The sequence below is a fragment of the Rhineura floridana genome, chromosome 6, assembly GCF_030035675.1.
Source record: "Rhineura floridana isolate rRhiFlo1 chromosome 6, rRhiFlo1.hap2, whole genome shotgun sequence".
NCBI classification, from domain to species: Eukaryota; Metazoa; Chordata; class Lepidosauria; order Squamata; family Rhineuridae; genus Rhineura; species Rhineura floridana.
Window position 1 is genome coordinate 82,043,782 of NC_084485.1, and position 22,742 is coordinate 82,066,523.

Below are 22,742 nucleotides of genomic sequence, written 5' to 3' on the forward strand. Positions count from 1 at the left end.
AGCATTTGCCTTTTTTGCAGCCACATTGCACTATTGGCTCATATTCAGCTTGTGATGAAGAAAAATTCCAAGATTCTTCTAGCATGTTGTATTGCTGAGCCAAGTATCACCCATCTTATAAATGAGCACTTGGTTTCTTTTTCCTAGGTGTAGAACTTTGCACTTATCCCTGTTAAATTTCATTCTATTGTTTCAGCCCAATGCTCCAGCGTATCAAGATCCCTTTGAATTTTGTTTCTGTCTTCCACCCAATTCCTCCCAATTTGGTATAATCTGCAAATTCGATAAGCATTCACTGCATCTCCTCATCCAAGTCATTAATAAAAATGTTGAAGAGCACTGGGCCCAGGACCAAGTCCTGTGGTATCACCTCCCCCCATTTTGAGAAGTTAGTGCTACGTTGCCCTCTCACTGCAGCCAGGAAAAAATTAGCAGAGAATACCCACCTTCTTGGGCTCAGAGTTTGGCCGCCTGCCTGCCTGCCATCCTCTTTCTAACCCAGTCCAGTGCACCCCAGTCTTGGCTAAACAGCTCTGGGCATGTTGTTATGTCCCCTGCTGGCAGCCAGCAGTGAAGGGAGCCCTCTCTCCCACACACACCCCAGAACACTGCTCTGCTGACCCAGGAGGAACGCTACTCTCGGTCTTTGAGGGGTGAAAGGTGAGTATAACTTGGAACAAATTAGTTCCAAGCAGAACTGCAGCCAGTTACTCCAGATTAGAGCCTTTGATTTGTGCAACTCAGACTCCACTTGCCCATCCATAATGAGTTGACTCTCCTCAGAATTCCTCACATCAGCACACTTTGTTCCTGGGCTCACAAGTCAGCCCATTAATGGGACAAGGAAAGGACCTTGCCTCTAAGAAGTCTCAGGTTCAGAGTCAGAATCATTTGACTTTTAAGCTGCCTTTATCTGAACTCCTGCCGGCTCCTTGTTTTCTGAGCCTGCTTGAAAGTGAGAAGTTACATTGTTAACATCAAACATCCCTTCCAGATGGAGTTAGAAAGCTCGCTTGCGCGTATATATAAATGTGTATCTGTATCATGATACGTGTGTTTTATAATATATATTTTCTCATTTTAAAATCATTCCTTTCCATTAACAGTGAGCCAGGTTCCCAGGCTCTTGTAAATTATAATGTAGAACATTTTTTTCTAACCAGACACTTTCTGTTTTTGCCCACGGCGACGGACAGAGCTAAGCTAGGGAAGGTGATTAATATGAATTTGTGACATATTTGAAAGATGGCTCTTTTGCCATATAAAGATTATCAAACACATGCGCTCATCCCCATTAATTCGGCAGCCTCACTGGGAAGTGTTCAAGCCTCCATTCCTTTGTTTCCAGGTTGGGCTGGCAGTTTTAAATGTAACATTGGTCCTCATCTCCCAAATACTAGACACTGTTTTTCATAGGGTACCAGTTAATGAAGTGGTACAGATTCCCCACTAATCAAAGCCACCAAAGGCAGCTCTCCTGGAATCATCTGTGGGTTCCTATTTCAGACATGCATTATCAAGCATGGAGGATGGGTGCATCCCCAAGAAGTGTGAAGGCTTCATTACTAATACACGTTCTTGATCATTTATGGCTGAAACATTAAAAACATGCAAAGGAGGGGGGAGGATGGTAACTTGTGTTCCCATCTTAATTTCTTCCCTCCATTCACCATAGGTCTGGAAAAGGAGTTTGGTTTTTTAAAATGCCTTTCATTCCCTACATTGGCCTTAAGCTGCCTGTGTTCCTTGATTATTTCTGTGGTCATTTTATTTCTGTGGTCATTTTCTCTACTGATGTTCTGTTTCTCATTTCTCTCTGTTGTTCTGTCTCTCCCAGTTGATCTCTTGGCTTCAAACCGCTGAGCGAACCTCAGGCACTACAGAAATCCTTGACTCCTAGCTCCTTGATAAGGCAGTAGGGATTGAGCTTTTTCTGTGTGCTGTTGGGAAGGGTCTGATTTAGGCATGATTTTCATGATTTAGGCACAATTTCCATCAGCCAGTCTTGTTAAACACTCATCTGTTCTGATGCAGGCTTCAGGCAGACTTGTGTCCCCTTGACTCCTCCCTCAAATGTGTCCAATCTAGAAATATTGGCTCTGGAAAGGTGTGCCCCATACCATGGGATTGGCACCAGAACTTTCTTCCTCCATCCATCCCTTCCTTAGGTTTGTCACTAGAGTGATTTATAAGACTGGCTGTCTCCATTTTCTGGTAAATAAGAAGCAAACTTCATGTGCCTCAAGGTTCCTCCTTTCCGGGGTTTGTAAGGACCATACTTGTGCCTGAATTTTTTCAGGTGTTGTGTGGTAGCTTTCTTCCTGAACTACCTGTCTGGACATACCTGATACCTTGGGTTCGGTAGGGTTCTAGAAAATACTGTAGTTTTTGTGTTGCATCTAGCACTGAAGTAGGGGCTTCTTTGCCTGATAATCTGATCTCTATTAACATCTTTCACTTTTGCTTATTGCAACAGAGAAAGCGCAGGGAATCTGCTTCCAGCTCATCGTCTGTCAAAAAGGTGAAGAAGCCATGAGCACCATGAAGTCCTAGCTCCTGGATGGTGGGGAACAGGACACTGACTGGAGGGGCACGATGGCTGCATTTTCCCTGTACAGTGACAATGACCTTTATGCTGTAGGGTTCCTACAGTCACATTGCACTCTCCTGCTCCAGAAAGGGTGTTGCTGCCCCAGGTAAAGGGGTTGGACTTACTTGTATAACAACTTCATATTGGTTGTTGCTGTGGTTATTGTGTTGTTTTTCCTGTGTCTGATTTTTGTAACCTTCTTTATAAATACAGAATCCATTAGCTCTTTTGCCATAATCTGAATCTGTCCCGGGGGCGGGGGGGAGCAGCTCCTGTATGGCGGTAGCTGCTGTTTCTGTCTGGATTGCTCCTTAGTTGGGGTAGATCATCAGCCAGGCCTTCAGGATTATAACAGTTTATATGAAGGATGTGAGAGGGAAAGAGACAAAAACCTTTCTAAGATTACCTGGTGTAATGCTGTGTAAGAGCAATTATCTCATAACTGCAGAGAAGACTGGATTATGTTAACAACAATCTTAGCAGGAGAAGATAGACATAGCTCAGTCTGGAACATCTAATGTCTTTCGCTTTCTGCAGTGCCACTATTGAAGCATAGTCTTCTTTGGTGCCACTACTTGAGTGCTAATTCTCACACGAACTCCATTCCCACTGGAACATTTTTCTGGCTTTACACTTACAGAATGTCCTAGGCGACGTCCTCAAATCAAAGTTCCTGTTTCCTTCAGGGTTTCATCTGATTAAAGAAAAGTTGGTTTATTCGTGTGCACTGCATATGAATTAAACAATAGTCCTGAAGACAACCCCCCCACTATATTGTATTTTAAGTTATGGCATTCGTGCACTGCAGGGGTCATTTCCTCTTAAGCTGAGATGGGGCAATGCCTCTGCTAAGATGGTGCTTGTTCTTTTGAGCTTTGGTTAAGTCCTTGTACTTTAAAATCAGTTAATTTAACCAATTAAATGTTGCATCCCTACGTTTCCCACCTCTCAAGTAGATTGAGGTACCCTCTCAGATCTGTTAAGACTAGCCAAATTATTCTATGCTACTGTGTTTATGAACATACCTAGTGTAATGAGTTCTTTCTTTGAATATCCAAAAGTAGGTTTATAGGCTCTTTAACAGGGTAACCCTTTGTGTAAGTTCCACTTTGTTCAGTAAGTATGTTTAGGATTGCAGCCTCCTTGAAGGTCTTTTCATGTTGCACCCCGTTGCATGCAGGTCAGTATGTCTTGTATCATCTAGAGGGGCCTAATGTTGGATATTTGTGTTGCTTAGTGACTAATGGAGTAGGCAGCTGTATGCCTGCTAGTTTTTCAAAAAAGCATGGCTAGGCTCAGCTTTATCTATAAAGGTTTGGGATGATAGTGTAAGGTTGGATAGTCAAGTCAGTATAACTAAGCCTGTGTATACAATTGCAGAAAAATCAGTGTTTTGGTATCGAGGATAGAATTCAGCTTCCTGAAAGTAATTGCTAGCCCATGAGCTACAAGGTTTCCTTCAAAGTGTGTGAGCATCACTGGTGACATTTCTGAAGCCAGGGGAGGGCTTAGCAGGACTTCCAATGATCAGATTGTGAACTTTGAGTGTTTTGCATAGTTCCTTACCCCTCCTGACTAGCAGAATAAATTATGCAAAATGAGCAAATATGTGCACATGTGCATAATGCAGACAAGGTGAAGCATTCCAGATTAAATTTTGATGGGGTTTTTTTTAGTGCAAAGTACACAGCTCTAGGTATAACCCTTTTCTTTGGCAGAAAGAGATCGGTCAGCCCTCCCTGAGACTTCAGTCACACACAGTGAAGCCAGTGATACCCTCGAGAAGGGCAACAGCTCCTAACTGTGCAAGTAATCTTTACCTTAGCAGGTAAAGAAAACTTGAATATTGAGTATTAACCTATGAGGTATCCAGTCTGGGCTGGAGTCTCCCCATCTTGCTGACTATTTTAATCATTGGATTGCACTTCCCCCAGCCCCTTTCAAATATTCATCTTCCATCAGATACATGCTGGAAGAGGGCTATGACACTTTTGGCCTGTTGCTGTCAGGCCTAACTCATGCTCTACCGTCCCCTTCAAGTGCAACTGGGAATCGATAGTGCATGACAACACCCTTTGATTTACATTCTTGCTGGCAGAAAGAAAGGTCAAAGGCCAAGTTCTTCGTTTTCATAGAAAACTAATTAGATGACTCCATCGACAGCGAATCAATAAAACTGATCAGGTGATTACACAGAGGGAGCCATTAAAATCCATGTGACCTTTGATCCCAAGTCCCTAACCTGAAGTAGGAAAGACTCTGTTACATTCTCTCATGCCTTTGAGGGCAAACCTTCCAAAGTGAGAATGGCCTGGCCTGAAAGGCTTCAGTGGGTGATAGTTAACACAGGCTTTGCTGACTGCTGCTTGGCTTCAGCAAACACTATGTTTCTAGCTTGTATGCCCCCACTGCAAATCCTGCTGCCTGGATGATCAGGTAGAGGGCAGGGCACAGAAGACAAAGGGTCAATAAGATGATTGCCTCCTGCAGTGCTGCAATAAAGAGAGAGGTGACTCCAAGTGGGGCAGACCGAAAAACTTTGTATTACTACAGTGGGCAGGAAAAAAGAAAGAGGTAGTGATTTATTTTGGGTTTGTCTTAAGTTAAGGAGCCAATTAGTGTGTTCTCCAAGCAGCTTGTGTAGTTTTTAATCTGCCATTTGTCATTGTTGTCTAAATCATAAAAGATGGTTCTCAGTGGTGCATAAGCTGTCTTAGGTCATGTAGCGCTAAACAAACATTTGGTAATTATGCATTGGCTTTCCATGTTCAAGTTTGACTTCTTTAAAATGAATCATGATTTTTTTAATGTGTAGTGCCAGGCTTTTCTCTGCGATACATTGTATATTGTCATAGGTAATGGAGAGAAAAGGATGAGCTATTACATAAACTGTAATGAGGACCAGTGTCTATACCTGTGTGGTGCCCTCTGTGAGCACCACTTCGAATTGCAAATTATTTATGTAGTAGGGAAGGGCTCTCCTGTGGCCTGGGTAGCTGAAGCACTTTGTGTGTGAACCACCTTTGACTGTGGAACAAGTTGAGATCAGATGTAAATATTTGGCAAGCTCAGGATCCTCATTTCACCCAGAGGCCTTTCAATAATGTTAAAACAGAAGGCACAAAAACATTCTAGTAGTGCCCACTGATTGGCAAAGGCTTTAAGTCCCACTTTCAGCAGGGCTCAGCTTCACTTGAGAGTTCTGCATTTAAAAGACACCAAGTACATGCCCCTCTTCCTAAGGAACAAGCAGGATTGCACTTTAAGGCTTCTGCTTTTTCTTTGCAGCTGCATCACATATTATGTCAGTTGTGGGAAAGTGGCTTGGAGAAAATGGCCTCCCAGCCTTAACTGAGGTTGTTCACCACCAGTGGTATAGAGTGCAAGGCAAGAGGCTGTATGTAATGTAAGAGCATGAAGGCCAGCATTACCTTTCCTCAAGAGACTTCCCACAGGGAAGAACTAAGGAAACGGCCACTGGGTAAGCTACAGGTGGAAATGTGTGGGTGAATTTCTCACAGGCATGTACAAGACACCAGTGTCATGAAACAGTCCCAGAGAGCAAATCCATTAAAGTGGGTGAAACATCTATGCAGAGGCTGCCAGCTCTTGTGGGTACTTGGGAAAAGGGGGAGTATACCTAGTAGTGCACCCAGTTTGATATTGCTGGTCAAGCCCACCCTTACAGCACACCAGGAGCCAAGTTCCTTTCCCCCAAACTTTATTCATGTGGCACATTTACAGCAAGGATGGGAATAACGAGCCAATGAGGAGGTCAGGTTGGGTTCAGCTGGAACATCCACACACCATGCATTATTTACCGGTAAGGCCCAGTGCCTGTATCAGCTCACAGCCTGACTGCCGCATGGGGCACAGCCCTTGTGGTGTGGCTCCCAGGTAGGTGGCAGGTGGATCCTATCCACCTGGGGAATCCATTCAGCAAAAGCTAGGGCAGAAGGTTTCAGGAAAATACTGAGCTGGGAGAGGGTGATTCGTTCTATATTTCCTTCCTCCCACACTGGTCCAAGGTTATGGGAATTGGAGAGGAAGAATAGGTCACACCTCTCAAGCAACAAACTAGTTGCAGCCATTGTGGAACGGAAAGGAGGCCAGTTTAGAAAAGGGGAATAACTGATTTCAGTCAATTTGCAGATCCCTGCTGGTTATTGAGGTTGGGAGCACAACCCCCTGCTGGGCTAGCAGTAATGGGCATGCCCACTGCCTGCAATGGACTGCATGCTCCATGGGGGCCATGCACAAGTGCTGGATGAATGCACAGTAGGGCTCCCCACATTCTGAGGAGGGACAAGCAAGGGATCAAGGTTCAAGAAATGCTGTACAGGGTGATGAGCATCAGCCAGGATGCTCCGGCCTATGATAGCCGCCGCTGAATGAAGTCCCAGGAAGATAGGTGGTTCTTGGTGGGCAGGGAATACAGGCACTTTACCTTGAACAGAAAGAGCCGAGCTTCATCAGTCACATACAGAAGGAATCAGAGGATTAGTGTTTATTTAAAACAGAAGGGAAGGAGGGAAGAAGCCTGCCAAAGAAAAAGGGGGCTGTCCGGATGCTGCTCAGTCAATATTTAGCTGACACGCAGGAGACACAGTAACAGATTCACACAGGAAAAGGGGAGGGGGGGCTTGACCGTGGCTGTTGAGATACTGGACTCAAAATAGTACGGGCAAGCAGCCCAAACATGGCGCCACGGGCTTGCTACAGGCGCAAATGTGGGCAGAAAGAGAAAAATGGAAATCGGAAGCCAACAAAAGGGAAAACAATCTACGTCTCTAACCATGTGGAGCAAGCGCCCTAGGGGGCTGCAGGCTGGGCCAGGCCGGGCAGGCAGCCGGCCCCAGAGAGGGAGTCACGTCAGGCCTACACAGAGATTCCAGTTCCATATATACAGCCTCTACTGGCAGAACAGCAAAACTGACGGAGTCGTGGGGTTGCTCGTTCCTCTGTCCTCTTTCTGTCGTTCGAATGCTCCAGCCCATCACACCCATGTAGCAGGAGCCGGCCGCATGCAGCCCTGTCTGGCCGGCCCCGGAGATCAAAAGGGCTTGGAGGTCTGCTTGAAGATGAACCCTCTGTGAGCCAGTGTCTTCATGATGTTGGCAATGTTCTTGCAGTCATCTGCCAGGCAGAGAAAGAAAAAGATTGAGAAGAGTCATGTTGAATCTCACAGGTAAAAAATGTTTTAAAAAAATCATCCCATATGTACTCTACATCCATATGCATACAACAATCTATACACAAATGCCGACTTGTCACAGGCATGTGTGCTTATGCGTGCACACATGCAAACACCCTGGATGTACCATGGCAATACAACTGCATGGCATATGGTTCTTATTGCTGCCTCAGCCCTACTTAAGTTTCCTGGCTGTGGCAATGTTAGGAAGTAGATCGTTATGTTGCATTCTGCCAATAAAGTCGGTTATGTTCTGATTCAATTCTACAGTTCCCCTCTTTGCTAACAACTAGAGTAGCTATTTTTTTAGGTATAAAAAAATCTCTGTTCTGCACTTGTGGGTAAAGTTTAGCAACCACTGTTTGCTGAAATAGGCTAATGCCTGGTTTTAATTGTTCAAAGAGACAGTGCTATACTCCGCTCTCATACCAAGTAGCAGCAATGACCAACAAGAAACTCCACAAGAACTGCATTTTCTCAAGGCCCAGCTCATAGCTGCTGCTCCCAGAGGAGGAGGTTTTGAGGCCAGGAATGGGGAACCTTTTCTGGGTGGTGTGCCAAATTTGACAGGTGGATGAGGCTGCCCATCTGTCAATCACATGCCACCATAATAATGTCAGGGGATGATGCACTTGTTGGGACTTCATTTTTTTTTTTTAAAGATGTTTTAGAGTTTTTTTTAGTGTTTTGTTTGCTGCCCTGGGCTCCTGGGAGGAAGAGTAGGATTATAACAACAACAATAATAATAATAATAAAAATAAAGCATGGGGCTGTTTGAAAGCCCTTTGCAAGCAGCTTTACATTGCTCCTTTGCACCTCTGAAGAGTGGAGGTTTAAAGGAGCAGCGCAGAGCTGCTTCAAAGAGCAGGACTGCGAGGAAGAAATGGTTTCTACTGAATGGAAACAACTTCCCCTTCCTCGAGCAAGGTGAGCTCCCACTCATGATTATTCCTTTGAAGTCTCACCCTTACCTGCTCCAAAATGCTGGGCCAAATGGGAAGGGTGGCAAGGTAAGTTTACCCATGGGCTGGAGATTCCCTACCCCATTTGAGGCCAATGGGCTTAGGCTGCTGACTGCTTGGGGTCCCCCCATGATGCAACAGGAATGTCCACCACAAGTTCGCTATATGGAGATGTCTTATAGGTAAGTAAAACTTTGAAAGAGACTCAACAATGAATTTATTCAGCACACATATTGCAGTGGTTAGCCACCACCAATGAGAGGGATGTGTGTGTGTAAGCTGTAGGTGTTGTCACACTGAACTCTGAAATGCAGAAGATTTTAATAGCCTGCACTACCTGAATCATAAGACTTTGCTGCCACAAGTCGTGAAAAGCCTTTGCCAAAGTACAGTATGGTGCCCCCTACTGCACACCCTTGGCAGCAGCCTACTGCGGCTGGGAATAGGTATCTGTGACATTATTTGTTTGAAATATATCTCACCTTTTCATCAGAGACACTTAAATTTGTACTATCTCAATTGTTGAACAGACTGCTCAAGCAGGCTCACATGGAAGAAGGCAGTTTTTAAGTTGTCTTGGATCCTAACTCTAACACTTTAAATTGAGCCCAAAAGCAAGCTAGAAATCCGAGGCAGCTGAAGCACAACTCGGGTGCTGTGACTGGAATATCTCCTACCAAACAACTTTTGCGCAATCAAGTCCCACATAACATTTACCACTAAACTGCATGTTTCTGCACATTCTCTGCATCTGGGATGGCCCTACAAAAGCACTCTTGGGGCAGGAAACTGTAAGCCGATCTAGGCTTTGTTGCCCACTGTTTAAGACTACTCTCTTCAATATAGTCCAGGCTCCACCTTGAGCTGTGGTCACGTTGAATGCACTTTAATCACTGGTCTTCAACTGATGGGTTGTGATCCTCAAGTAGATTGTGTCCCAACTTTAGGTGGGCTACAGCAGTGTTGCCACCATCATTCTGTGGTGGGTTTTTTTTGGAGGGCAAGGACCTCCTCCTCCCCTTCTAACTTAGAAACTGAGTATGTGTTGCTCATGTGCTCTTTTGCCTCCTCAAACTGGACTGGACTTCACCCTTTTTCTGCGAGTCTCTGTGCCCCTGGGTGCATGAGCTCTGGGAAGCGAGTTCTATGTTGCTAAGCTGGAGTATCAGATAGGTGCCAACTCTTGACAGGTTGAAGACCTCTGCTTTAGATCATGCTACAACTAGTTCTTCAAAACAGGAGCAATGTGGCATCAGACAATCCTGATATAATTCCTCAAATGAAATGATGCTGTCTGACCTTCATCTTGTTGTATTTTATAAAAATACATATAGAGAATGAGAATATAAAGCACATGCATTCCTACATTGTATTTGTTTTATAACATCAAAAAAAAGGTTGTTATTTTGGACTTTCTAATTCCAACAAATTAACAATGAGTATTTTTGTATGAATTTATAGCTCTATAGGTTATATTGACCTCTTGAAAAATGTCAGTTTTGTGAGCAGGGCAGAGCCACATCCCATTTTAAAAAGAAAAATTCTGTAATACTGAGCGATTCTGTTGATCGCTAATGTTGAATAATACACATCTTATCTTAGCTGCCAGGCTGACCACAAAGCATAGAGAGCAGCCACCATAGAGTGAGTCTACTACAATAACCCTAACCTATGGGAAAACTTTTAATACAAACACAGTCTAAAGCTAGCATTAGAGCAGAGGTCACCAACCTTCTTGGACCAAAGGGCACATTTTGAAGTGCTTGGGGGGGGCACTAGCCACAAAATGGTTGCCATGAAGGGCATGGCACACAAAATTATAGGAAGTATAGTTACTGCTGCCACCCAACTTTATGCTTGCTATGGCAAGTACAAAATTGTTGCAAGTTGGCAGTACAATTTTTTGGCAAAGCCAGTGAGGCAATGATTTGGTGACCTACAGAGAGGAGGAAGGCAAAGATTCTGCCCCCCATCCCCTAAAATAAAATTCGTGGCAACCCCCCTCATCTCTATTTTTCCTCCAGATATAGCAGCAGAAACTGGTCACCTTTCTTTCCAAAAGCCAACAATGAGGGCTAGAAACTTGCTTCTAAGTTGTATTTCAGATTATGTCCAAGAAAGAAGCCTTGATTAGAGTAATAGTCATAAATGAAGCTTTCCTGTATGTGTTTGGTGTGGATGTTTATTGCAGGCCTCACTACTTCCAGTCTAACTCTTGGTCCTTTCCTCAACCTTTATATTGGAAGGATGACAGAAAGGTGGCCCAGTAAGTGCAGCAAGCTCCTTCTCTTCTGAACTAACAAGGAAGTAGAGTTGGGCTGGCTTGCGTTATTTACCTGGGACTAAACGCAAGCAGAGTTTGCTAAAATAGAACCAAGGCTTAAATTGATTCTTGGTGTCTATATTTCATGTTGAAAATTGGCTTGTAAATCCATGTTTTGATCTATGGTGGCCGTCTCCTTAAGAAAAAGCAAGAGTAAATGTGTAATTTCTCCCTTGACAGCACACGGTGGTGAGGCGATCCTTCTTCCCGCTCCCCTCCGACTCGGGACAGCTCCGCTGCCTCCCATCAGCACTCTTTCTTCCTCGCCCCACGCCTTGATGTCTCCATTTCATTAGTGTGCGCCCATTCATCACGCTGTTACCGTAAGGGTGACTTTGCCCACTTGCATGTGGCAGGCAGGGCCAGGATGACATGGGGTGGCGCTGCCACTCTGACGGGGGGAGGGAAGCAGAACACACACACACAGCCCTGCTAGTAAATGGATGTTGTGGCAGAAGGACAGCTGCATCATTACTGATGTGTAAATGATAAAGCAGCGCCTCCACATCCGTCTCTTAACTGTAAATCCAGAGAGTGCTTTATAATCAAGCGGCAGTGATAATAATGTGAAATTAGGTCTCTCTATCAAAGGGGGGAGGCCTTTTAATCACGGCTTAAAGGGTGCAAGCGCTGTTTATCATAATTGAACTGTATCCGGGCTAATTGTGGCCATATTTCACTGTCTAGGAGACAGGCATACCGACTGAGGAATGAACGCCAGGGGCCGAATGGAGCAGGAAGCTGCCACCCAAGCAGTCTTGGCCCAAACTGTAGGGACTTGAGCATTTGGGGAAGGTGTCAACAGATACACAAAACACCCCCCTCCACCTTCATCCTGATTAATCTACTGGATGCTGGTAGCACAACTGGGGGAAGTGGAAAAGCAGGTGCCATTCTGCTGCATTCTAGTTTGTGTTCAACTACACAGGAGTTTGTATGGCTACATTAAAAAAAACTAAGAAGTTTGTACCAAAAGAAACTAGTGAATTAAAATTCTGTGATCAAAATCTGCACACAGCAAGGTGCATAGTTTAGTCAGACTGGGAACAGGTGCAAACAATGATCACAGGAACTGCAGAGAAGCAGATCATGTAACGAGCAGAGCTTTACCCATTTACAATGCAATCTACCCAGAAATAAGTCCGAGTGAATTCAATGGAGCTTACTCCCAGGTTAAGTGGGATTAGGATTGCAGCTTTAGTTTAGGGGGGAAAGACAAACATCTGCAAGGCAGCTGTTTATGTGAAAGGAAGATTCACAATGCAATGGAGCACGTTATGGTGTGAGTAGTCTCAAACAGTACAGTCAAAACAGGAATCACCATAGGCCATTTTTGGTATCTTCCTCCTCACCACTGTTACATTTGCTCTGGCTATGAGCTTAAGGTACCCCCAGTAATGAATTAGGTGGGGGTACAGAAACTGCATCAGCCTCAAGCCTCACACACACCAAGCACATGCTTAGCCAGAACATATTCAAAATGAATTTGCTGTTTATGCAAATTTCCTGTTCTTGCTGGTAGAAATAAGGCAATATGCTTACTGGGATAGCAGACCACAGCAAGTCTTCCAGTTCAATCTTTTGCTAGATCCAGACCGTGCTGGAGTACAGAGGGACATAAGAAGCTGCCTTATATTGAGTCTGGCCATTGGTCCTTCTACCTCAGTATTGTTTACAATGACTGGCAGCAGCTCTTCAGGATTTCATATGGGGGACATTCCCAGTCCTACCTGGAGGTATGGGGATTGAAAGCAAAGCAGATGCTCTACCACTGAGCTACGGCCTGCAGAAAATGTTCGTCTTAGCCACAAAATCAGGGTTGGGACACACTGGCATCTTGTCATGGTGGAAACTGTACAAGTTCTTGTTCAATGAGAACATTCCCAGTTCAGAAAACCTACAGGTGGCTGTTTAGATCACAAAGAAGACAGTCTTCAAGGTGACTCTTTCAAGTGAATGGGTGCCAGAGGACTGCTATTACTGCTGAAAGAATGAAGTTGTGAGAAATCTGTGTACTGCAGGTGGATCAATCAGAATTGTGGAGGAGATCCCTGAGGGGTTAATTTTCTTGGACTTTATGGGGAAAGGCAGCCCACCATCTAAGTGGAATAATGTGGAAATACCATGTAGGGGCCAAGAAAGCCTGCACAACTGACCCTGGTAGAGATTGTATTAGTGACTATAGGAAAAACTGAGGAACCATGGATGACTTAGTTGAACTGAAGCATGGACCTGGTTCTGTAGGGTCCATCTTCTCCTGAGAGATCTCTTTATCTGAGGAGAGAGAAACTTCAGAGTCAGCCTACTGCTCATATACAGTGGGGCTAAAAGCCACATCAATGGAGGCGTATGGACAGAGCGGTGATGTGCCTGCTTTGTATCTAGGTTTGGGTACTGGAGAGGTGGTTTCTGAAGTTTGGAAGTGAGAACAGGCAGAGACAGAATATGACCACACCCCTTTTGAAGAAAAGCCACATCCCTGATGTCTCTTCCTGTGGAACCTGGATCTATTTTGCACTTCTTCTGACACATGGAACAGGTATCAAGACTTTCTCTTCTCCTTTTTGGAACAAGCATGAGAGTAGCTTACAGAGGGTCGAGACACATGGAGCTCCCTTGGCATTACATTCTTCACTCACTTTATTATCATCATCATCATCATCATCATCATTATTATTATTATACATAGAATCTCAATAGAGGGGGCAGTTAGTTCACATGAGAATGAGCTCTGAGATACGCAATGAACAGATTCAAATACAGATGGTATGAATTAGGTCTCCAGTAGCTGAAGCAATCAACTGGGAGTACTAATGTGGGTGCTATGTTGTTACTCATCTCCTCTAAAGGACCCAGAATTTAGCTGGATACTTACACATTAAGTTCTTTGTTTGATAACTAACATAAAATGATCACTCATTCATGTGACAGTCATCATAAATCAAATGCTACAATCAGAACTTTCACATTGCCCCACACCGTCTCATACTTAAAAAAAAGTTTTCAGTGAAGGCAATTTGTAGATTTGGCTAGTAGGAACAGGTCATGAAGTGACCAGCTACTGCATAATGTACATGGATATATGAAACAGGTTTCTATTGTCGGCTTGTCTGGGTTTATCTAGCACGGTATCCTATATGTCTAACCCAATACAACTATTTACAACTATTTCTTGCCATCCGATCTCATACTCTGTGGGCTATCCTTTCTGGGCAAATTTTACTCAGGCTGTGCTAGCGCAAAGAAAGCCAAGCTGTAGTCTTCCTATCCTGGACACTCTTGGTGCTCCTCCATTTTAAACCTAGACTGTGCCAAATGTGTTCCAGACACTTGGGACAGGTGGCTCCTAACAAGCCACTGCAGAGCTCGCTTGCCACAAGTCATTTAGCAAGACTGACTTCAAATCAGCACGAAGGTAAACACGCTTATTACAATTATCCATGTACAAAAAAATCAACAACAGCCGAACAACTTTCTAATATGCAATTACAGCCGCTTATTGATTTTACAATGTAATCCGCTCCGATTGATTTAATAACACAATTATAGGCTGGCTCCCGGGATATTAGTGCAGGAGATTTTCATAAACTCCAAAGCAAAAAACTAAGCAGCTTTTAAAACAACACCATCAGATGGCTGTTTGGGGAATTATTAGCCATATGAAATCTCCTAAATCTCCTTGTTACCTTGAAAAAGGATTTTCTACAAAATGGCAACTAAGTGTAAGAGGCCACTGATCATGCAGCCACTGGTGCTTTGCTGACACAGATGCCAGGGTGTCTTCATTTGAATCAGTTCTTCAGTGCAAGGAAATGAATTGATACTCTCCCAACTCAAGCATATGTGACCAAATGGTCAGAGAGACTACTAGGCTTCAATATTTTCTTGGTGTATTTGTAGGGTAGGCCACAGAAACCAAATCTTTTGATCCCAAAGGGGCCAGTCAGATCTACACAATTTGACTCTGTGTAGCTGTACAATCCCTGCACCATACCCAGGTCTGATTCAGCTTGCTCTTGCAGTGTTTAGTGCATCACCCCAATTTGAATGGCTTTACTGCTCATGCTCATCCTTTTAATGCTGGGTTGAAGGGTTTTTGACCATCAGGAATTCCTCTCTCCTGTATTTTTTATACTTCCTTGTGGACAAATTAAAGACTTTGAGAAGACACCCTTCGCTGGTTCCTTTGCAATGCCTGGAGAAAAGATCAAGACCCTCCATCCTATGCCCCTTCCACAACTGAGGTGGACTGGGGCTCTGTTCCTTTTCCAGCACTCAAGGCCTACACCAGAAAAATTCATACAGGACCAACTTGGAGAGTTAAACACGAGATAATAGATCAGAATGAACAAAATCAAGCCAAACCTCACAGCCCACACCTAAGCTACCTTGCTCAGTAGACAGCAGTGAATAATTCTGAGCCATCTGGTACTGGAGCTGCTCCCATCCAGCCAATATTGCTACCTTTGCTTTGTAGTGATTCCTGTTGCACTTGCACCATTGGTAGCCAGCGGAGGGTAAACTTGGTTGCTTTAAGCAGAAGGTAGAGGAAGGCCAACCTGGCACTGTAATCAACTTAGCTGAATCTGTACCCATAAAAAGAAAAGCCTGCCTAGTAGGGAACATCCACAACCATAAAGATACAGACGTAACACAATTGAGCATCTTCACTCCCTAATGTCTGAACCTACTTTCCTGTCCTGCAGAATGGCACACATTTGTTCAGAATTGGCATCCTTTGTAGGCCTGTCCACTGGCACAGAAACACCCCCAACAAACAACATGCACATGCTTAGCTCTTTCTCTCCAATGTATTTGCCAGCTTTATGGGCCCATTTTTCTTGTCAAGCTGACAGCGCTGCTAAGTGGATTTCTCTCTGATATGCGGACAGATTATCACATTACCCCAATGTCCAACACAAACATATTACTTTATATTCAATAGCTCTAATGAATATAAACTGCTTTTTCTCTTTTTGGGAGGGGAAGGAGGCTGGTGGGAGGGGGCAATCTATAGATTTTTAATGAGGGCTGCTATTTGCTCCCTCCTTTTTAAAACATGCTGAGGTGCAACCTCTGGCTGGAAAATCAATGTTGTTATTGTTGGAATATTGTATATTGATATTGCAATAATAAGATGCAATTGATTTAGGGGTGCGTATGGATGGGGTCAACCCAGGGTTACTCTGCCTAGAGAGTGGCCCTGTCTCTCAAAGTGGGCCATTTGTTTTAGGCAACCCATTTCCCCTTTCAAACCCAGGGAATCCTCCTATATGCATTCCCCACCCCCCAAACACAAATGTTTGCAAAACTGCAGCATAGCAAAGATAGTAGCCCAAAAAGAAGGGCCAAGGCCCTGCTAAGAAGAAAACAAGATCTGGTGGTCGTGGAGATTATCCTGGGTCCCAGCACCCAGGGTACCTTAAGGAAAGGAACCACACCCCTAGGATTTCTGAGTGGGATGGAGAAGGTGGTGCACTGGGAGGGGTGAGAACAGAGAAGGTGAACCGGGTGGGTGGTTTAGGGGCAGGGCAGCAACTTAGCCTTTTCCCCTTATCCGGCCAAAGGCTAAAGCCAGTCCTACCTTTGTTTAAATAAGTTTACATTCTGGCCCAGCAGATGCAAGAACAGACCAGAATGTGATGTGTGTGCAACAGATGACCCTGCACAGCAGGGATAGCGAGGCTAAAGATGCTGAAACAGTTCATCCTGAAATCTCAATGAGATGCTGGAACTAACTAGTATACGCGCCCGGCCTTGGGAAATGTGCTCATTTGGAGGGAAGCTGGCGGCACCTGCATTATAGCCGCCAAGACGGATCACCCAATGGCCTGCGCTGAACAGGTCCATATTTAAGCTGTCCCTATGCTTTATGATCTGTACAGGAGCTGATGCAAAGGCAGCGAGAGGCCATTTGTCACTGCTGGAATGGCAGATTCCTGTTAATGAATAATATCATTGCTCTCTTTGTACAACAGCTCTCAGCACTGGGGGTGGCGGGGGGAGGACATTCATTGGACTGACTGCCTTGTTTCTGGCTTTCCTTTATTTGCCTTTGTTACCCAACCAAAGGGTATGTCCATCACCCACTCAGGACCACAGTATCTCAGAACTCTGTAGATGCAATTGGAACTAAGGACATTTTCTGTCTTGTCATCATACCCATAATGTCTAACCTTGCTGCCTAGCTGTTGGCTAACAACCAGCGCTAGACTGAAATCTATCATTCTGAAATTGATGAGCTACTGGCCTGATGACGGTATTGTTAAGAGAGCATAAAGATGCCCTCTACTGTCCATGGGTGGCTTGCACCTCAGCCTGGCACCTCACATCAGCCTCAGCTCCTTCCCCTTTCCATGGGCCAATATCCTGTTGGTTTCTTTCAAGACCATCCCTAACTTGTCAAAGGTCAGAATGGGCTAGCTATAGCACAAATGACAGCTGCTTTCTGGATCTAGTAAAGGCTTATCTCCTAACTTAAACAAAGCCTTTATAGCAGGGCCTTCCACTGACAACTGATCTCTCTCACTCTAGTTTCTTGTAGGGCTGTTGCAGACAAGTTAGTCCCAGGACAAAAATCAAAGGCAAGGTAGGGCAGAGACTGATGCCTGTTGTAGGATGAGTACCACTGAGCTGTTCATTGGGGTTCAGGAACTTCTCTCCTCCCCCCCACAAAGGATGATCCAGAGAAAGACAGTGCCTGCCTCAGCTTCACCTAAGCCTGTTTACGGAGGAGCAAATGTGGCTGATACCTGTTGTTATTTGACTCCTTTGTAGCAGAAGAAATTGTAGTAAGAGTCAGGAAGTCTAAAACTGTCATGACTGCTTCAACCTTTTATCAGGGAATGTAGATTCCAATACACGGTCTTGAGATTCTTCAGAACTGCATGAACACAAGCTTCCTTTAAGTCCTATTAATGTTATTAGGTATTATGTATGATGTGTTTCCCTTTCTGTCATTTTATGTTGTATTACAAAATTGCTGCTTTCTATTTTGTATTCAAGAATAAAAATAGAAGTTCTTTTACAAAAAATAAACCTGCTTCTAGCCTTCACTATAACAATGAAATGTGTATTAGCATCTCTTTAAAAGCCAGAACAGTTCAGTGAATGGAGTATTGGGTTTGAAGCTGGAACTGAAGTTCAAAATTGTAGCCAGGGACCAAGTGTGTGGCACTGGACTAGTCAGGACATCTCAGCCTTCGAATGCATCCAAACTAGGAATTTTTCGTATGATTTCCTACAGCAAACAGCACAAGGAGATGGTGTGATCAAGATTCTGCCTCAAGATTCCCCCTGGCCTGGCTGCCTTTTAGATCACAATTCACTAAAAGGCAAAAAAGCCCTTGCAGTTTAAGAACGTCCATATAGGCAACAGACATTTTTATCAAACGTTAAAAAGCAGGGGAAATTGGACAGCAATAGTGAATGCACCATGGGAGCAGGAGACCTGACCTCTCTGAGATATTGCATTGTCCTACTGTCCTGCTCAAAGTAGAGGAAACCAGGCTCAGATTTGTCTGTGGCTTTTTATCTTTTTATTAAAGTATTAGATACATCCAAAGCAGTTCGCCTCATTAATCTAACTACTCTTTCTAGGAATTTTGCACTGCTCTAACTCTGACTAAGCATGACCTCGCAACTCTAAGACATTGACTCAGCAACTGGACCCGCCACCCCCTGGGTCCCCTTGGACTTGGATCTTGCGTGCACATGCAGGCTCCTCCTCAGCTCAGTCTGTTGAACTCAAATGCCTCAGAGCACAGGGCAAAGGTGGTTTGATCTCAGCTCCCATCTCCGACAGACGGGGGCTGCTAGCTGACAGTTTGGGCAGGGGAAGCTGGGCAGCACTCAGCTGGGAAATGTCTAATGTGAAAGGTTGAATCTCTGGCAGCAGCTGCAGCATTTCCTCAGGGGGGTGAGGAGCAGAGGGGGCTGAGCTGTCCAAGACAGAGGCTGGGGTGCCCTGTGAGTCCATCCCACTATCTGCCCCTTCACCAGATTCCCAGTCCAAGTCCTCATCCTCTGTTTTGCCCTCGTCTATCTGCCCCCTCCCTGCTTGGCTCATGATACCCACAAATTTGTAAAAATCCAAACATAATTTGGGTTGGTCTTTCACAGTCCAATCCACTTTCTGTATAGCTTGGAAGAATTTGGTAACATGTACCTCTGAGCATATGGTGAGTGGGTAGGGGAAGGGAGGAAGGGGGAGGGGAGAGGGGGAGGGGAGGAGATTGAGTAGGTGGGCATTGGGCATAGGGAAAGCCCCTTTCTTTTCCAGAAGAAAAATATTATTAACAGGATCATTATTTTTCAGGGTTTCCCCCACCTTTTTATTCTACAGTAGACACATGTAGTCTCCTACCCAAATTTAAACCAAAGCTGTCTGTGGCTACATTCGCACCAGACATTTATTCCATTATTCTCCTCAGCCACGTTCCCCTGAATTCTCTGGGAAGAGGGGCCGACTGTTAAACCACTCTGGCCACTGTAGCTCTGTCAGGGGAATAGGAGTCTCCTAACAACTCTCAGTACCCTTCATAAACTACACTTCCCAAGATTCTTTGGGGAAAGCCATGACCATTTAAAGTGCAATAAATGTCTGGCATGGGTGTGGCCTCATGATTAGCCAAGCCAAACAGTTGTTAGTCTGGCTTTTAGAACACTGACAGTTGGTTCTTACTAAGCATGCCTGTGCCATCATAGACTCCAATGTTTATTTTCTGAAAATATTAAAAATCAGCCAATCATTTTTTTTTTACTTTTAAACTGAAGAAGATGAAGGTCAGAATATGGCACAAGGTCAGTAATAGGATTACAGGTGCTCTGTGAACATGGCTGATTTTTAAAATTAATTTCCACAAATTATGAGACCACTGACAGAAAAAAGTCCAACGGGTCTGGATTATTTTACTCTTAGACTTTGAACTTTGGATTCTCTGTGTTTTCTGTATTGCCATGAACACTTACAAGGGTTAAGTAAGTGTTTCTGAGTTCATTACTATAACTTTTGTAAGATTTTGTTTTGAAATTAGCTTATGGGAAGCAGCAGAATGGCACAGAGGGTATTTTCAATTTAGCATAGTGGAATGTGAAAAATCCATGCTGGTAATAGTATACAGCCACCCTTGTGGCTGTATAATACAGCAAACTTATCTAAAATGTGACAAAGTCAGTGTGGTATATGAAAAACATATTTAAAAACCAAGCCTGGAATTCTGAGAGTAGTGTGATGCACAGGAAACACACAAAGATTTATCCTGGGACAATAAGCAACTATTATGAAATGAAATGTGACAAGTATGTTAGTGTGGAACCAGCCTACGTTCTCTGCTTACTTTCTACAAGTGTCATAAGGTTGTTTTGAGGATAAATGAACAAACGTATAATAAAACATTCTACATGCTAAAGCTACAATCTAGCACCTCAGAATTACACGTTCATAATTCCCATTTTATTTTTCAGTGAGACATGTGCACCTGGAGGACAGCAGCCTAAAAGTACTACATTTGTGGTTAATAATAAAGCTTCAGAAAGCAGAAAGGATATTGGGGGGAAGGAGAGGGGTGTTTCCCAGGAGATCTGCCTTCTTTACTCTCACACAGCTCCATGTCCCCATTGACACATATACCTATTAATGGCTCCATTCCTGATCTTACTGTCTCAATGCATCAATTTTCTATAATTTTCTATTTTTAAAAAATCTTATTTTGCAAACCTGAAGATTAAGAACGTATTCAAATGTATCATATTTGCGTAATGTCTAACCAAGGACACTTCACTGGTTCCAGCTCCACGTCAGATGCAAAACTAGCCCAAGCAAGCTCCCTTTGCTGTCTCTAACTGGTGCCAATCCACAAAGAAGCTTTTCTTGGCATTTTAAGCAGCCTTGCCGTTATTTATATGGAACCACAACAGTGCCAGCCTCAATCCCAGTGCCCTTGCGGTATGCCAGGAGCTGAAAGAGGGTTGCTGCCACCATAGAATCAGAACCCTTTGAAGCTGACCAGTTTATCTAGTCGCTCACCCTAATTATGTCCAAGTACAGAAAAAATTAAAAGAAGGAGTTTATTAAGGGTAATGAAGACAGGCGATGGGATAATGGGAAAATGGAACAAGCTTTTAACACCAAATACAAATGTCGTTCATAGCCTACACTAATCTAAAGATGCCATAGTTCATTGCTTTTTGTGCAAACTGGACCAAACAGCATTGCAGTTAACTCTTAAAGCCTCAATCACCCACCAAGTGCAGCTGCTGCATGTGTATATCTATGCAGGTCTTTGCAAGCAGAAATCTGTGGCTGTGTGTTCCACTGCAGAATAATACTTTTCCTAAAAATAGCATTTGCCAAGTTAAAAATAAAAAGATGATGTTGATAAACTAATGGGATATTAACTTCCTTCTGAGCCCAGAAGACATCCCAAACGCCATTAAGATACAGAAGAAAAAAACACAGAGGGGAGAATAAATTGGGCGTTCTCTCTCCTCCCTCATACCTTCTAAATGGCCACAGTGGGGATGTCCCTGAGATTGCCAGCAGGTATCTCAGATAGTGCTGACAGCAATGGACAGAACATTAAGAATAACTTACCTCATTATCTGCAATTACATTACTGCCACACACCTCATTTCTTCGCAAAGAAAAGAAAATTAGTTTTATATTGACTTCATCCTAGCACTGTTCCCAACCAGCTGCTGGATAAACCACTCAGTGTTCCAAGATGGAGACTGGGGACATGGAGGTGGGTGGATTTCATTTCTAAAATGAATAACCATTTCTGCTGAGCTGTTACCTAGAGCTGAGACTCCCCTTGTGCATAGTAGCCCATGTTTTTGTGTGGAAAGGCAACTGTGAGTGGTTTGGGAATGAGACCTAAGCTATTGGGGCTTGATCTTGACTGATTAGACCCTGAAGTGAGAAACTTCAATTCTCAAATCACCACTATGGTAGTCAATGGCATTCAAAAGGTTCAGCCTAGAAGCGAGGAGTTCTCATGCCATATGCGGATCTCTACCTGCTATGTACGTGCTTCATTTCCATTCCCTGCCTGGCCCCTGCCATGGGATGTCACCCTTCCAATGCACATGAAGACCCCACACAATGGCCTGCCCTCAGGGTCCAGGATGCATGAGAACAGAAATGGAGGGAGCGTGCATGGAAGGGGCAGCAGGTTACAGCAAAGATGTTTCCCTCTCTATCAGCATCCTGCAACCTTTCCATCCATTAGCCATAATTGCTAGCAGGAGAATAACAGCATTTTCAAAAGCATAGCTTTGCTCTGATGGCCAGAGAAAAAGCGGAACATGCTCCCCGCTTCAAGGTGCAAATGCCAGGCTCTCATCTGTCAGAAGGAAGGGCAGACAAGTGGCACTCAAGGGGACTTTACATAGCCAATTTGATCAAGAACACAGGAGTGTGTGCACATGAGGGGCCCTGCATGAAAAGGATATACTCAGACCCTGGGAATCAAATGGCGGGGAGAATCCACACCCAGCTCTTAGTTAAGTTATCCCCTGCGGAAAGGTGTAGAGGCTGACAGTGATTCATACAATCATTTGCATTCATGGAAAAAAACTAGACCATCCTAAAGGCCAGCCACTTTTATCCATGCCAAACAAGTGTCCACATACCACACAATGGCTAAATTCGGCTTTTAGGATGCCATCCAA

The 22,742-nt window shown here is 44.1% G+C and overlaps 2 protein-coding genes across 7 annotated transcripts in view; one reads left to right on the plus strand and one right to left on the minus strand.

Moving 5' to 3' along the window:
* Window positions 1–2,820, plus strand: part of DMAP1 (DNA methyltransferase 1 associated protein 1) — a 49,722-nt gene extending 46,902 nt beyond the window's left edge. For all 4 annotated transcript variants that reach the window (XM_061632733.1, XM_061632732.1, XM_061632734.1 and 1 more), the window contains exon 13: window positions 2,477–2,820. In XM_061632733.1, the coding sequence (XP_061488717.1) occupies window positions 2,477–2,536 (60 nt within the window). In that variant the 3' untranslated portion in view covers window positions 2,537–2,820. The remainder of the gene's footprint in view (window positions 1–2,476) is intronic.
* Window positions 2,821–6,294: 3,474 nt separating this feature from the next.
* ERI3 (ERI1 exoribonuclease family member 3) overlaps window positions 6,295–22,742 on the minus strand; it is a 299,483-nt gene continuing 283,035 nt past the window's right edge. For all 3 annotated transcript variants that reach the window (XM_061632739.1, XM_061632737.1, XM_061632738.1), the window contains exon 8: window positions 6,295–7,726. In XM_061632739.1, the coding sequence (XP_061488723.1) occupies window positions 7,644–7,726 (83 nt within the window). In that variant the 3' untranslated portion in view covers window positions 6,295–7,643. The remainder of the gene's footprint in view (window positions 7,727–22,742) is intronic.